At 40.4% G+C, this 14,574-nt stretch overlaps 1 protein-coding gene and 1 pseudogene across 2 annotated transcripts; both read right to left on the bottom strand.

Moving 5' to 3' along the window:
* Nucleotides 1–1,545: 1,545 nt before the first annotated feature.
* LOC147357979 (olfactory receptor 51I2-like) lies at nt 1,546–3,647 on the bottom strand (annotated as a pseudogene). Its single transcript, XR_015141545.1, has one exon. The product of XR_015141545.1 is annotated as an olfactory receptor 51I2-like (transcript).
* A 5,984-nt stretch (nt 3,648–9,631) lies between these two features.
* On the bottom strand, nt 9,632–11,693 carry LOC147357978 (olfactory receptor 51I2-like). Its single transcript, XM_086338432.1, has one exon. It carries the CDS (start codon nt 11,650–11,652, stop codon nt 10,708–10,710), a length of 945 nt encoding a protein of 314 aa, XP_086194558.1. The 5' UTR covers nt 11,653–11,693; the 3' UTR covers nt 9,632–10,707.
* Between the last annotated feature and the right edge of the window lie 2,881 nt (nt 11,694–14,574).

Genomic DNA, 14,574 nt, shown 5'->3' with positions numbered 1-14,574 from the left:
CCTGCCTTTCCACTGGCTAGCTTTGTGATCCTAAATGATTAATCTATTCTATGCACTTCAGTGTCTGCACCTTTAAAACCAGAATAATAATTTTATCTGTATCCTAGTCTTGCTGATAGGGCCTAATGATTGCTTTAATAGTAAAATATATACTAAAATAAACTTTGAAACTTGACTGTCATGTAATAAGCTATGAAGAAATGTTACCCTTAGTATTACTTTACAGCTGGTGAAATACAGTGACTGGTGTAGTTAGTCCAGTTGAATAAAGAGATCCTGTGCAGTTAGTCCTGACAATTAAGCCTGTGAAAAATAAATATTCTGTCATTTCCTTTTAGACTATTTATGCTATATTAGCCTTTGACTGCAGAGCGAACATTCTGGATAGCACAGACTTCTGAATTGGGATAAAGAGAGCAAAAGTGTGATGTGCTTCCAATATGCACCAGGGGAATTGTCTCTTAGGACCTAGAATCAGGCCCCCATAGATAGTATCATGAGCCTGCCACAGCCCATAGTCACATGTAGAAGGGAATAACTCTCCCAAGAAAAGTACTCCTTATCCCTTGAGAGGAGCAGAGAGGAGCATTTGGAAAGCACCTTGGTAGAGCAGAGGCATCAACACTTAGGTTTCTCTCTTATGAGGCTCACTTTCTCCAACTCTCATTATTGTTGTTTGCCTCCCTGTCTCTCCCCTCTCTCTCAGTTACTCTCATTTTACTAAAACATAATGTGTACATTTTATAGAAAAGTAGAAAACACGGATAAATAATAAATCTTCTCAATTCTCACTAGCCAGAAACAACTACTAATGCATTCTTGTTAAGTGAAAGTCCCTCAATCGTGTCCAACTCTTTGCGAACCCATGGACTATGGCGTGCCAGGCTCCTCTGTTCGTGGAATTCTCCAGACCAGAATACTGGAGTGGGTAGCTGTTCCCTTCTCCAGGGGATCTTCCCAACCCAGAGACCGAATGCAGGTCACCTGCATTGCAGGAAGATTCTATACCATCTAAGCGACCAGAAAAGCCCAAGAATACTGAAATGGATAGCCTATGCCTTCTCCATGGGATCTTTCTGACCCAGGAATCTACTCAGGAGCTACCAGGAATGCCCAAATTTTTATTACTTCCTCCAAATACTTTTTGTATGCAAATATATGAATGTTTAACAATAATATTATATATTATGGTTTTACCCAGAGTATACTTCACAGTATTTTATAAATAGGGGGCTTTTCAGATGTCTCAGTGGTAAAGAACCTGCTTGCTAATGCAGGAGACATGGGAGATACAGGCTCAGTCACTAGGTGGAGAAGATTCTCTGAAGGAAGAAATGGGAACCCACTCCAGTATTCTTGCCTGGAGAATCTCATGAACAGAGGAGCGTGGCAGGCTATGCAGTCCATGGAGTCACAAAGAGTTGGACACAACTGAGCACACACACCACAACCATGCTATAAATAGTTTTCATAAAGAGTTTTATTTGAACTATAGTGGTTTCTACATTCTTCTAAGCTATCTTATCCTAGAAATCTATTGTGGCAGCCATATATCTTTTGACTCACATAGATTTTTTTTGTCTTTTTCTACATATTTTAACATTTGGGAGGTTTACTCTATGCCTGTCCATTTTTTTTCCTTTTTTTTTTAAGTAATTTTGAGGGAGAGTAATCTCAATTGTACAAGGATTCAAAATTAATTTTTAAATCATGTTGTTTTATTCCTCAGATTATTCAGAATTAAGTCAAGTGAACTGGGGGGAAAAGCAACATATTCAATATTTGTTTAATCTTTCCACCAAGGCATGTGCTTTTTGTGTCCATTCATTCAAGCTTACTTCTAAATAAGTATCTGATAAGGGGTTCATCCCCAAATCATGTTAAGGAGCTCCTACAGTAGCTAAAAACAAAGACAAATCAAGTCTAATAAACTCATTTTACTATGTGCTATGGAGTTAAATGAAAGTTTCTCCAGAGAGGATATACAAATGGCCAACAAGTATATGAAAAAAAAAGATCAATGTCATTAATCATCATGAAAATCCATATTGAAAACACAATGAGACATTACCACACATCTGTCGAGATGGCTATTAAATAATAATAATAATAAAAAATAACAACAAAAGACGGCAAATGTTGGGAAGGATGTCAGTCACTTGCACACAGTTTTTTGGAATGTAAAATAGCGCAATTGCGATGGAAAGCAGTACAGAGTTGCTACAAAATTAAAATTTTGCAGAAATTTTGCAAAATTAAAAAAATTCTACAAAATTAAAAGTAGGACTACTTGTCATATATTCTTGGGGAAAAGAATTATTTGACCATTGTGACAGTGTTCCCAAGGTAATAAGTAACTTTTTCTATGCTAATTCAATTTAAAAATGGATAAAATAAACACATGGAACAAAATGAGGGATTGATTTTAAGGAGACACATTTGTGGATTTTTTGTAAAATTTGAGCTTTTTTTTTTTTTTTTTTTTTGGACAAACTACAATTCAGTGTAACTTGCCAAAACCTTCTGACTTCAGTCTTAACTAGTGCCAGGCTGTCATCAAATATCTGGTGGAAAAAATCCTAAGAGTAGATTTCTGAGCAAAAAAAAGTTTAAAAGGTTGTCAAAGCAGGTCTTGAAAACCCCAGTTTGTGAAGTAATAGTAAATATCCAATGACTTTTTTCCTTTCCATGTGCCTCTGGCTTAAAACTTGGTTCCCACTAGCATTCGACCAAGCCTCCTTCTAATCTCTTTGGTTTTGATGGAATAGATGACAGGGTTGAGCATGGGAGGCACAAAGAGATAAATGAGGGACATGATCGTGTGCACAAATCGGGGGGCATGCCTCCCATAGCGGGCAGTCATGGACACACCAATCTTGGGAACATAGAATATGAGCACAGCACACAGATGTGACACACACGTGTTGAGTGTCTTTAACCGTTCCTCCCGAGATGCAATGGCAAATACAGAATGCAGGATGAGCACGTATGAGAAGAGAATGAGTGCAGCGTCCAGGCCGAAGGTAGACATAACAATGATGAGACCGAAAATATTGTTGATGGTGATGTCACCACAGGGAAGATGGATGAGATCTGGATGAAGGCAGTAGGCATGGGACAGTATATTGGCCTTGCAGAAAGACAACCTCTTCAGAAGGAGAGGCAGTGGAAAAATCATACAGAAGCTGCGGATGATGGCCCACAAGCCCATGCATACAACACGGGAATCTGTGAGCATGGTGGTGTAGCGCAGAGGGTTACAGATGGCCACATAGCGGTCAAAACTCATAACCAGCAGGACCCCAGACTCCATGAAAGAGAAGAAGTGGATAAAGAACATTTGAGCCATGCAAGAATCTAAAGCTGATCTTCCTTAAGTGGAAGCAAAATGTGGCTAGCACGGTGGGCAGTGTGGAGAAAGACACACCTAGATCATTAACTGAGAGCAGGGATAGGAAGTAGTACATAGGCTGATGCAAACTCTGCTCCTCCTTGACAATGAAAAGGATAAGGGCATTGCCCACAATGGAGACAATGTAGAGGGTACCAAGGAGCAAGAACATCCAGTGTTGGGAGTTCTCCAGCCCTGGGAGGCCTGTCAGGGTGAACGTTGGCAACTCTGAGCTGTTGTAGAGGATACCTCCCATGCTGGAGGGACTTGTACTGTAAGACTTGTACTGTGGTGGTCCTACAGGACCACCACCTGTAGAGAAGACAGACGTACAGTTTATTGATGACCTATTTTAAGTCTCTCTTATGCCATCCAGACCCTTACTTTAGAGCTTAATCAATTTTGTTTACCACATCACTCCTTGCCCCTCTTGCTCCCTGTGGTTTCTGGAATTGTCTAAGTGTTTTCAGGTTATCCAGCTGGCTCAACAGGTCACATTACCTTCCTCTGTACCTGTGCCTATCCCCACCATGCTCTTCTTCACATTCAAAGCTATGAACTTGTTATCAATCAACAGGCATCAGTTTGTGCAAGACCTAAGACATCATTCTCCTGGTGACTACTTCCTGGACTGTTCTGTGCATTCCAATTATTCATCAAACTGTAAACTTTTCCTTTTTCCATTCTCTCACTTTACTGTCTCTACTGATAAGTAACATTTGCTCATTATCATGACTCTCGGGCTTTCTTACTTCTACACAGTGTCCCAGTTCTTTCTTGCATTTATCCATACAGAAGATAGATGGACAGGAAGATATAGCTCCATAGAGACAATCTTCCAGACATACATCAAAATGCACTAGGACCCCCTTATATCCACTCATCTATTCATTCTTCAGTCCACCTTATGGCATTCATTTTCACCATGAATAACTTAATATACTAAAGTATTTTCTTAATAATTTCCTTCAGATCTAAATAGAACCTGTAAGTCACAAGACTAATAATCAGTTCTCTTATCCATGGCTATACAGATAATTGGCTCTTATCTATGTTTTCCATATCTTTGAATAATATTATTATGACTAAGTTCGAGACACAAAATTTAAAGATCACATTGCCATGTTCTTTCTTTTTTTGTTGTTATTGTTGTTGTTCAGTCACTAAGTTGCAGCCCATTTTTTGAGACCCAAAGAAGGCAGCATGCCAGACTCCCCTGTTCTTCACCATCTCTTGGAGTTTGCTGAAATTCATGTCTATTGAGTTGGTGATGCCATCCAACCACCTCATCCTCTGTCACCCTCTTCTCCTTTTGCCTTCAATCTTTCCCAGCATCAGGTTCTTTTCCAATGAGTTGGCTCTTCACATTAAGTGACCAAAGTATTGGAGATTCAGCTTCAGCATCAGTCCTTCTAATGAATATTCAGGACTGATTTCCTTTAGGATCGACTGTTTTGATTTCCTTGCTGTCCAAGGGACTCTCAACAGTCTTCTCCACAATCTGAAAGCATCAGTTCTTCAGCACTCAGCCTTCTTTATGGTCCAACTCTCACATCCATACATGACTACTGGAAAAATCATAACTTTGGCTGGCAGACTTTTGTTGGCAAACTGATGTCTCTGCTTTTTAATACCTTGTCTAGGTTTGTCATAATTTTCCTTCCAAGGAGAAAGCATCTTTTAATTTTATGGCTGCAATGACATCCACAGTGATTTTGGAGCCCAGGAAAATAAAATCTGTTACTGTTTTCACTTTTCCCCATATATTTGCCATAAAGTAATGGGATCAGATGCCATTATCTTTATTTTTCAATGTTTAGTTTCATGTTCTCTTTTACCCTTATCAAGAGACTCTTTACTTCCTTCGGCTACTATATTAAATGGGTCAAGATAAGGAAAACAATGACCCAACAGCCTCTACCAGCACTTGTTATTTAACTTATATGCAGAGTACATCATGAGAAATGCTGGACTGGAAGAAACACAAGCTGGAATCAAGATTGCTGGGAGAAATACCAATAACCTCAGATATTCAGATGACACCATCCTTATGGCAGAAAGTGAAGAGGAACTAAAGAGCCTCTTGATGAAAGTGAAAGAGGAGAGTGGAAAAGTTGGCTTAAAGCTCAACATTTAGAAAACTGATCATGGCATCTGGTCCCATCACTTCATGGGAAATAGATGGGGAAACAGTGGAAACAGTGTCAGACTTGATTTTTCTGGGCTCCAAAATCACTGCAGATGGTGATTGCAACCATGACATTAAAAGATGCTTACTCCTTGGAAGGAAAGTTATGACCAACCTAGATAGCATATTGAAAAGCAGAGACATTACTTTGCCAACAAAGGTTCGTGTAGTCAAAGCTATGGTTTTTCCAGTAGTCATGTATAGATGTGAGAGTTGGACTGTGAAGAAAGCTGAGCGCCAAAAGAATTGATGCTTTTGAACTGTGGTGTTGGAGAAGACTCTTGAGAGTCCCTTGGACTGCAAGGAGATCCAACCAGTCCATTCTGAAGGAGATCAGTTCTGGGTGTTCGTTGGAAGGACTGATGCTGAAGCTGAAACTCCAATACTTTGGCCACCTCATGTGAAAAGTTGACTCATTGAAAAAGACTCTGATGCTGGGAGGGATTGGGGGCAGGAGGAGAAGGGGATGACATAGGATGAGATGGCTGGATGGCATCACCGACTCGATGGACATGAGTTTGAGTAAACTCCAGGAGCTGCTGATGGACAGGGAGGCCTGGTGTGCTGCAATTCATGGGGTTGCAGAGTCGGACACGACTGAGCGACTAAACTGAACTGATAGCCTCACACTTCAGAACCAAGAAATCACATTTTTATACCATAACAATCTTATTCTAGTGAATGCCATGGCTCTATTTCATTCTTTATTCTGGTTAGGATAATATTTCCACAGGGCAGATTTGAAAATGGCACTTTTTTGATTAGAAACCTTGAATGCCCTCTCATTACCAAACAGTTCAAACCTAACTCATAAGCCTAGGAATAAAGGTCCTCTGTGGTCAGTACTAAATCAATATTTCTGTTCTCAGTTCTCAACATTTTCCTTCAGTTCAGTTCAGTTCAGTCACTCAGTCATGTCCGACTCTTTGCAACCCCATGAATCGCAGCACGCCAGGCCTCTCTGTCCATCACCAACTCCTGGAGTTCACCCAGACTCATGTCCATCGAGTCAGTGATGCCATCCAGCCATCTCATCCTCTGTTTTCCCCTTCTCCTCCTGCCCCCAATCCCTCCCAGCATCACAGTCTTTTCCAATGAGTCAACTCTTCACATGAGGTGGCCAAAGTACTGGAGTTTCAACTTTAGCATCATTCCTTCCAAAGAAATCCTAGGACTGGTCTCCTTCAGAATGGACTGGTTGGATCTCCTTGCAGTCCAAGGGACTCTCAAGAGTCTTCTCCAACACCACAGTTCAAAAGCATCAATTCTTCGGCTCTTCCTAAACATTTCTGATTGCCCCTGTATACAATATGCAGATATCCTTGATTTGGAGGGGTTTTTTTTAGCAATACTTAGGGTCTTGCCAAGTGTCTTCCAAAGCAATCAGTCTTTTTATAACCATCTGCCCCACTCATTTATTCTAAGAAATGAGTGGGGGAGTGAGGGGGTGCTTATTCTTAGAAGACATCTACATCCAAACTACAGCCTAATAAGGGAGAATCCCTGCAGAGAAAGGAATATATGAAATGGAAATCATGGCAAGATTTCAGAGAACAAGAATAACAAATGGAAAATAGAGAACCATATAGTGATTCTTTAAAGTGAAAATATGCAGAAAAGAAATTTAAAAAGCTGGCTCCTGTAAAAACAGCCTTTCTGTCTTCATATTGTCATATTATAACAATCAGAATTTCTAAGCTAGTCAAAGTGCCTCAGAGCCTGAGTCTGGAGTGTCTGACACTTCACTTTACCTACCTGAAAGATCTCTGTGCATGGAGGTTGCAGGGAAGGAAGGGCAATTGGGGCCCTGCCCATATCCCCCACCTCCTCTGCCAACTCCCTGGCTTGAGCAATATAAGGCTGTATCCATGAAGTCCCTTGAGATTTATCAGCCCAGGAGATCATGGACTGCTGAGAATATGGAGCATCTGCCGTGCCCCTCCCTCACTGACTTGGTAGTTCATTGCTCAAAGGGATATTTAGAAACAGAATGATCAGAACTGGAAGTGACATGCAAGAATATTGTATCTAGTCCCTCATTTTATAGAAGATGTCCTTAAAACATAGAAAGAAAAAGAGTTACTGCAATTTTATACAGCTTTTTAGTGGCAGAATATTTAAACCTACATCTTCTAAGTTAGTTTATGGCCTTTCCACTCTATAACTATGACCAATACCCACAAGAAATGCTGTGTCCTATCTGTGTCTTAGGCAGATATTATTATTGTCTATATTTTGCACATAAGGAAACTGAGGCCCAGTGAATTAAGTAAATTTTTAAAAGTCACAAAATATATAAGTGGCAGGACTAGCGTTTGAACATAGGTGCTCTGAACCCTTATGTTGTATGGCCATGCTGTGAGTTCAGATGGTAAGTGCCTCTGTTTCCTTCTCCATGGATTTTTTCTTAGCTTACCATGGGACTGGCACACCAAGGATGCTCAATAAACAGCCACTGAATGAGTAGACATGACTTCTTTGTCACTTGGTATCTCCCAGGTCTCCAGTCAAACTAAGACCATCGATGTCACATATGTTTAACCGGAGAAAGCAATACACATAAAGGATAAGAATTGCAACATTTTTCAAAGCAGCACCACTGATTGAAATCACACCAACTTGGATTTGGGAATCAAAATGTCTGAGTTCACCTCCTGTCCTTCACTGACTAGCTATGTGATCCTGGTCAATTAATCTGTACTGTGCATCTTAGCATCTTCACCTCTAACGCAAGAATAATAATTTAGCTACTTCATAGACTTGAGGATAAGACATAATGAGTGTTAATAATAAAACATATAATAAAATAACCTTTGAACCTTGACTGTCACATAATAAGCTACCAAGAAATATTATCCTTAGTATACTTTGCAGCTGGTAAAATGAGCATGGTCCTTGCTGTGCTTAGACTACTTTAAATGACTGGTGTTGTTAGTCCAGTTGAATAGAGAGACCCTTTGCCTGACAATTAGACCTGCAACAGATAGATATACTGTTATTTTGTTTTAAACTAATTATCCTATATTATCCTTTGACTGCAGAGTAGGTTTCTGGTGAATTTGGATAAATGGAGCAAAAGTTTGAAGTGTTTCCACTATGCACCAAGGAAGATGAGTCTCTTGGGGCCCAGAATCAGGCCCCATAGACAGAGACATGGGCCCATCACAGCCCGTAGTCACATCTGAAAGGGAATAGCTCTCCCAGGATAGAACCATTTATCACTTGAGAGGGCCATGTGGAAAGCACTTTGGTAGGATGTCAGCACAGGCACCAACACTCAGACTTCTCCCTTATGAGGCTCACCTTCTATAACTCTCAGGTTATTTTTATTTGCCTCCTTCCCTCTCTCTCTCTCTCCCCACCCCCTCACTCTCACTCTGTTTTTACCAAAACTTGTGTACATTCTTTAGCAAAGTAGAAAACACAGATAAATAAGTAATAAATCTTCTCAATGCTCACTAACCAGAAACAACTATTAATATTTTTTACATGTTCCAAATACTTTTTCTATGGAAATATATGAATGTTTAACAATATTATATCTTAGAATGTTTCCCAACAAAATATCTTGACAGTATGGTATAAAAACTTTTCATAAAATGTTTTATTTAAAACATCACTTTACAGTGGTTTATACATTCTTCTAAGCTATCTTATCCTAGAAACTATTGTTGCAGCCAGATCTCCTTTTTTGATTAGTAATTTTTTTTTCTTCATATTTTAACGTTTGGGAGGTGAAAATGAAAGTCGCTTCAGTCATGTCTGATTCTTTGCGACCCCCTTGGAATTCTCCATGACAGAATACTGGAGTGGGTAGCCTTTCCCTTCTCCAGGGGATCCTCCCAACACGGGGATTAAACCCAGGTCTCCTGCATTGCAGGCAGATTCTTTACCAGATGAACCACAAGGAAAGCCCATTTGGGAAATCTACTCTAATTCTGTCTCATTTCTTCTTTTTTTTTTTTTTTTAGAAATGTTGGGGGGGGTGTGATCTCTATTTTACAAGAGTTCTAAAGTAATGTTTAAATCATGTTGTAGTACCCAGATTATTCAGAATTAAGTCAAATTTACTGGGGGGGGGGGAGGGGCAGGAATTGCACTTTCAATATCTTTCCACCAAGGCATTCATGAATGTGTCCATTCATTCAATTTTACTTCTAAGTAAGCATCTGATAAGGGGTTCACCTCCCAAACATGTAATGAACTCCTACAGTAGCAAAAACAAAAACAGAAACATACCTGGTAATCACATTTTACTATGCACTGAGAAGTTGAATGGAAATTTCTCCAAAGAAAAAATACAAAAGGCAACAAGTATAGGAAAGAAAATGCTCAGTGTCACTAATCATCAGGAAAATGCATATTTAAAACATGTGCCTGTATGTCTGCATCTGTGCTCAGTCACTTCAGCCGTGTCTGATTCTTTGCGGCCCTATGAACTGTAGCCCACCAGGCTCTTTGGTCCATGGGATTCTCTAGGCAAGAATACTGGAGTGGGTTGCCATTTCCCCCTCCAGGGGATTTTCCCCACCCAGGAACTGAACCAACATCTCTTGCCATTCCTGCATTACAGGCGGACTTACTGCAGAGCCACCAGGGAAGCCCCTATGAAAGCACAAGGGCTATTAAAAACAACAACAGAAGACAAGAGGTGTTGATGAGGACCATTGCACAATGTTGTTGGAAACGCAACATAATGCAACTGCTATGGAAAGCAGTATGAAGAGTCTACAAAGAATTAAAAATAGAACTGCCTTCAACATAGACTTGGGGGGAAAGACTCACTAACCATTATAACAGTGGTCCCATTGTAATTAGTTATTTTTTCTGTGATGATTCACTTTAACCATAGATAATAGAAACGCACTGTGATAAAATGAAGGACTAATTTTCAGGATGTGCATTTTGGGATTAAAAAAGAAAATTGAACAATTATTTTTCTAAATTATAACCCAGTGTACCTCGCCAAAACCTTTTGGCAGATCTTAACTAGTACAAGGTCATCATATATCTGGTGGCAGAAATACGAAAAGGAAGTTTAAAAAATTGTCAAAACAGGTTATGGAAACTCCAATTTATGGAGTAATAGTAAATATCCTTTGAGGTTTGGACATTCTATGTTTCTGGCTTAAAACTTGGTTCCCACTAGCATTTGACCAAGCCTCCTTCTAATCTCTTTGGTTTTGATGGAATAGATGACAGGGTTGAGCATGGGAGGCACAAAGAGATAAATGAGGGACATGACCGTGTGCACAAATTGGGGGGCATGCCTCCCATAGCGGGCAGTCATGGACACACCAACCATGGGAACATAGAATATGAGCACAGCACACAGATGTGACACACACGTGTTGAGTGTCTTTAACCGTTCCTCCCGAGACGCAATGGCAAGTACAGAATGCAGGATGAGCACGTATGAGAAGAGAATGAGTGCAGAGTCCAGGCCAAAGGTAGACATGACAATGAAGAGACCGAAAATATTGTTGATGGTGATGTCACCACAGGGAAGGTGGATGAGATCTGGATGAAGGCAGTAGGCATGGGACAGTATATTGGCCTTGCAGAAAGACAACCTCTTCAGAAAGAGAGGCAGTGGGAAAACCATGCAAAAACTGCGGGTAATTACCCACAAGCCCATGCATACAACACGGGAATCTGTGAGCATGGTGGTGTAGCGCAGAGGGTTACAGATGGCCACATAGCGGTCAAAACTCATAACCAGCAGGACCCCAGACTCCATGAAAGAGAAGAAGTGGATAAAGAACATTTGAGCCATGCAAGAATCAAAGCTGATCTTCCTTAAGTGGAAGCAAAATGTGGCTAGCACGGTGGGCAGTGTGGAGAAAGACACACCTAGATCATTAACTGAGAGCAGGGATAGGAAGTAGTACATAGGCTGATGCAAACTCTGCTCCTCCTTGACAATGAAAAGGATAAGGGCATTGCCCACAATGGAGACAATGTAGAGGGTACCAAGGAGCAAGAACATCCAGTGTTGGGAGTTCTCCAGCCCTGGGAGGCCTGTCAGGGTGAACGTTGGCAACTCTGAGCTGTTGTAGAGGATACCTCCCATGCTGGAGGGACTTGTACTGTAAGACTTGTACTGTAGGACCACCACCTGTAGAGAAGACAGACGTACAGTTTATTGATGACCTATTTTAAGTCTCTCTTATGCCATCCAGACCCTTACTTTAGAGCTTAATCAATTTTGTTTACCACATCACTCCTTACCCCTCTTGCTCCCCGTGGTTTCTGGAATTGTCTAAGTGTTTTCAGGTTATCCAGCTGGCTCAACAGGTCACATTACCTTCCTCTGTACCTGTGCCTATCCCCACCATGCTCTTCTTCACATTCAAAGCTATGAACTTGTTATCAATCAACAGGCATCAGTTTGTGCAAGACCTAAGACATCATTCTCCTGATGACTACTTCCTGGACTGTTCTGAACATTCCAATTACTTATCAAGCTGTAAACTTTTTCTATTTCCACTCTACTGAATATGCTGCTTATCATGACTCCCCAGCTCTTTCACTCATATTTAGTCTCCCAGTTTTTCCTTCCATCCCTCTAGTTAGGAGGTAGATGAATAGAAAGATAACTGTCTACAGCACTAACCTGTCACACTTTCATCAGGATGCATTAGATGCCCCCACTTTATCTTTTCATCCTTCTATCCATTTATCCTATGGCATTAAGTTTCTGCCTGAATAACTTAGTATACTGGAAGTCTTTTCTTAATAACTTCCTTCCAACTGAATTGTATCTAGCTCCTGAAAACCACAGGATTAATAATCAGTTCTATATATCATGGAACTGATTCTTAACTGTGTTCTCCATTTCTTTGAGTAATACTGTAACTGTGCCTGAGACTAAGACTCAGAAATCCAAACATTATATTGTTTCTGTCTTTCCTTTACTTACTACATTAAATTAGACCACAGTCAATGAAAATACTGAACCCTAAGTGCATCTGCCAGCACTTTTCTGCATTTCCTTCCACTTACATTCTTATACTTTGTATCCAAGACATTACATTCGTATGCCCATAATAATGCCCTCTTAATGAATCTCTTTCCTCTATGTCATTCTCTAATCTGGAATAGGTCTAATATTTTCAAAGGGCAGCTCTGCAAATGGGACCATTCTGATTAGAAAGTTTGAATGCCTCTTCACTACCAAAGTGTCAAAACCAAACTCACAAGTCTAGAGTTAAAGGCACTCTGTAGTCCAGTACTATATCAATAGTTTTGGTCGCAATTCTCAGAACTTCCTACTTGTACCTCAAACACCCAGACTGGTTATCCATATTAATAATAGCAATGTTCTTTACTATTATTCAAACATTAACTACGGCTCCCCAGCTCCCAGAGTTTCCTAGAATGTCTGAACATATCTATTTAACCCATCATCTGTGGCCAAGGATCAACGATGCCCTCCTCTTCTGTTAAAATCTGACCAGTCATTGTAATGGAGATAACTGCTCTTCTCTCCTCACCACTCTCAGAAGCTGTAGATTTGCATCTTTTTTTGTGCCTATTTCTCTGCCTGTTCTGCATTAGAGCTTCCTGTTATGGAGTTATGATAGTTCCTGTTGAATTATGAAACTTATCTCCCCTTCTGACTCACCAGCTGCAAGAGATCAACAATGACACTTATTCATTGCTTCAGTCCCTGCTGTGCTCAGTGCAAGGCCAAACACAGGAGATGCACTCAGTAAGTCACTGATCCCACAGGATTTTGATTCTCTTTGTTTGTAAATTGGAGAGGCTAAGGAACTTTGCTAATGGGGTAGTGAAGATCCAAAAGTAAACTACTGTGAAAACCCTTAGGATCAAATACTTTGCAACTCTGAGTTCTAAACCTGCTCTAAATGCACACCTCCAGGCTTTCATCTGGCTTTGTCTCTCCACCTGTATTAGGACTCCTCTATCCTTTTTTCTCAGGGTGCATTTTTCCCTCCATTCTGCATTCTTAAAATCTCTTTGTTTTTCCTATATGCAAGCTCTTCCTAAACATTTCTGTTTGCCTCTGTATGCAATATGCAATATCCCTGATTTGGATAATTTTTTAAGCACTAAATAGAATCTTGCCAAGTGGCTTCCAAAGCAGCCAGTGTCTTTGTATAGACCACCCCCCTCCCCACCGCCATACCAGTTTGTTTTGAGAAATGAGTAAGAGTGCTTATTTATTGCAGAACATCTACCTCCAAACTATAGCCCATTGTAGTATCCCTGCAGAGAAATGAATGTCTGAATCTGAAAGCATGGGAAGGTTTCAGAGAACAAGAGGACTAAGGAGAAAATATAGAACCAGGAAAGTGAAAATATTCAGAAAAATAAAAAAATAAAAAAATAAAAACACCTGACTCCTATAGGGACAGCCTTTCTGTCTTCAGATTGTCATAACACTCAGGATTTCTAAGCTGAGCCAGAGTGCCTTAGTGCCTGAGTCTGGAGTGTCTGACACTCCACCTTACCTACCTGAGAGAGTTCATGGAGGGTGCAGAGGAAGCAAGAGCAGTTGTGGAGGTCCTGCCCATAACCCCTGCCTCTTCTGCCAACTCCCTGGGCTGAGCAATATAAGGCTGCATCCAGGAAGTCCCTTGAGTATTTATCAGCTCAGGAGCTCGTGGACTGCTGGGAATATGGAGCATCTGCAGTGTTCTTTCCTCTCTGACTTAATACATGGGTATGTGGGAATAGGAATGATCAGAACTGGAAATGACATGCAGGATATTGTATCTAGTTGCTCATTTTATAAAAGAGATCATTAGAGCCTAGAAAGGAAAAGAGGCATCTCAATTTTATACAGCTTGTTAGTGGCAGAACATGTAAAACTAGATCTTCTAGGTTAGTTTATGGCCTTTCCACTTTACAACTATGATCAATACCTACAAGAAATGCTATATCCTATAAAAAGTGCTTAAAACCCATGTAAGTTAGCCATTTGGATTTATTGTATCTTGTGAAATTCTCTCCTGGGTTATCCTTGAAA

This window comes from Bos grunniens, chromosome 15, assembly GCF_055505025.1.
Source record: "Bos grunniens cultivar Pamir isolate PY7600 chromosome 15, Bosgru_T2T1.0, whole genome shotgun sequence".
NCBI lineage: Eukaryota > Metazoa > Chordata > Mammalia > Artiodactyla > Bovidae > Bos > Bos grunniens.
This window is presented reverse-complemented; position numbering and strand designations above follow the sequence as displayed.

Bases quoted from the DNA above. Each gene is read 5' to 3' on its own strand.
- LOC147357978 (XM_086338432.1), bottom strand. From the start codon at position 11,652: ATGGGAGGTATCCTCTACAACAGCTCAGAGTTGCCAACGTTCACCCTG.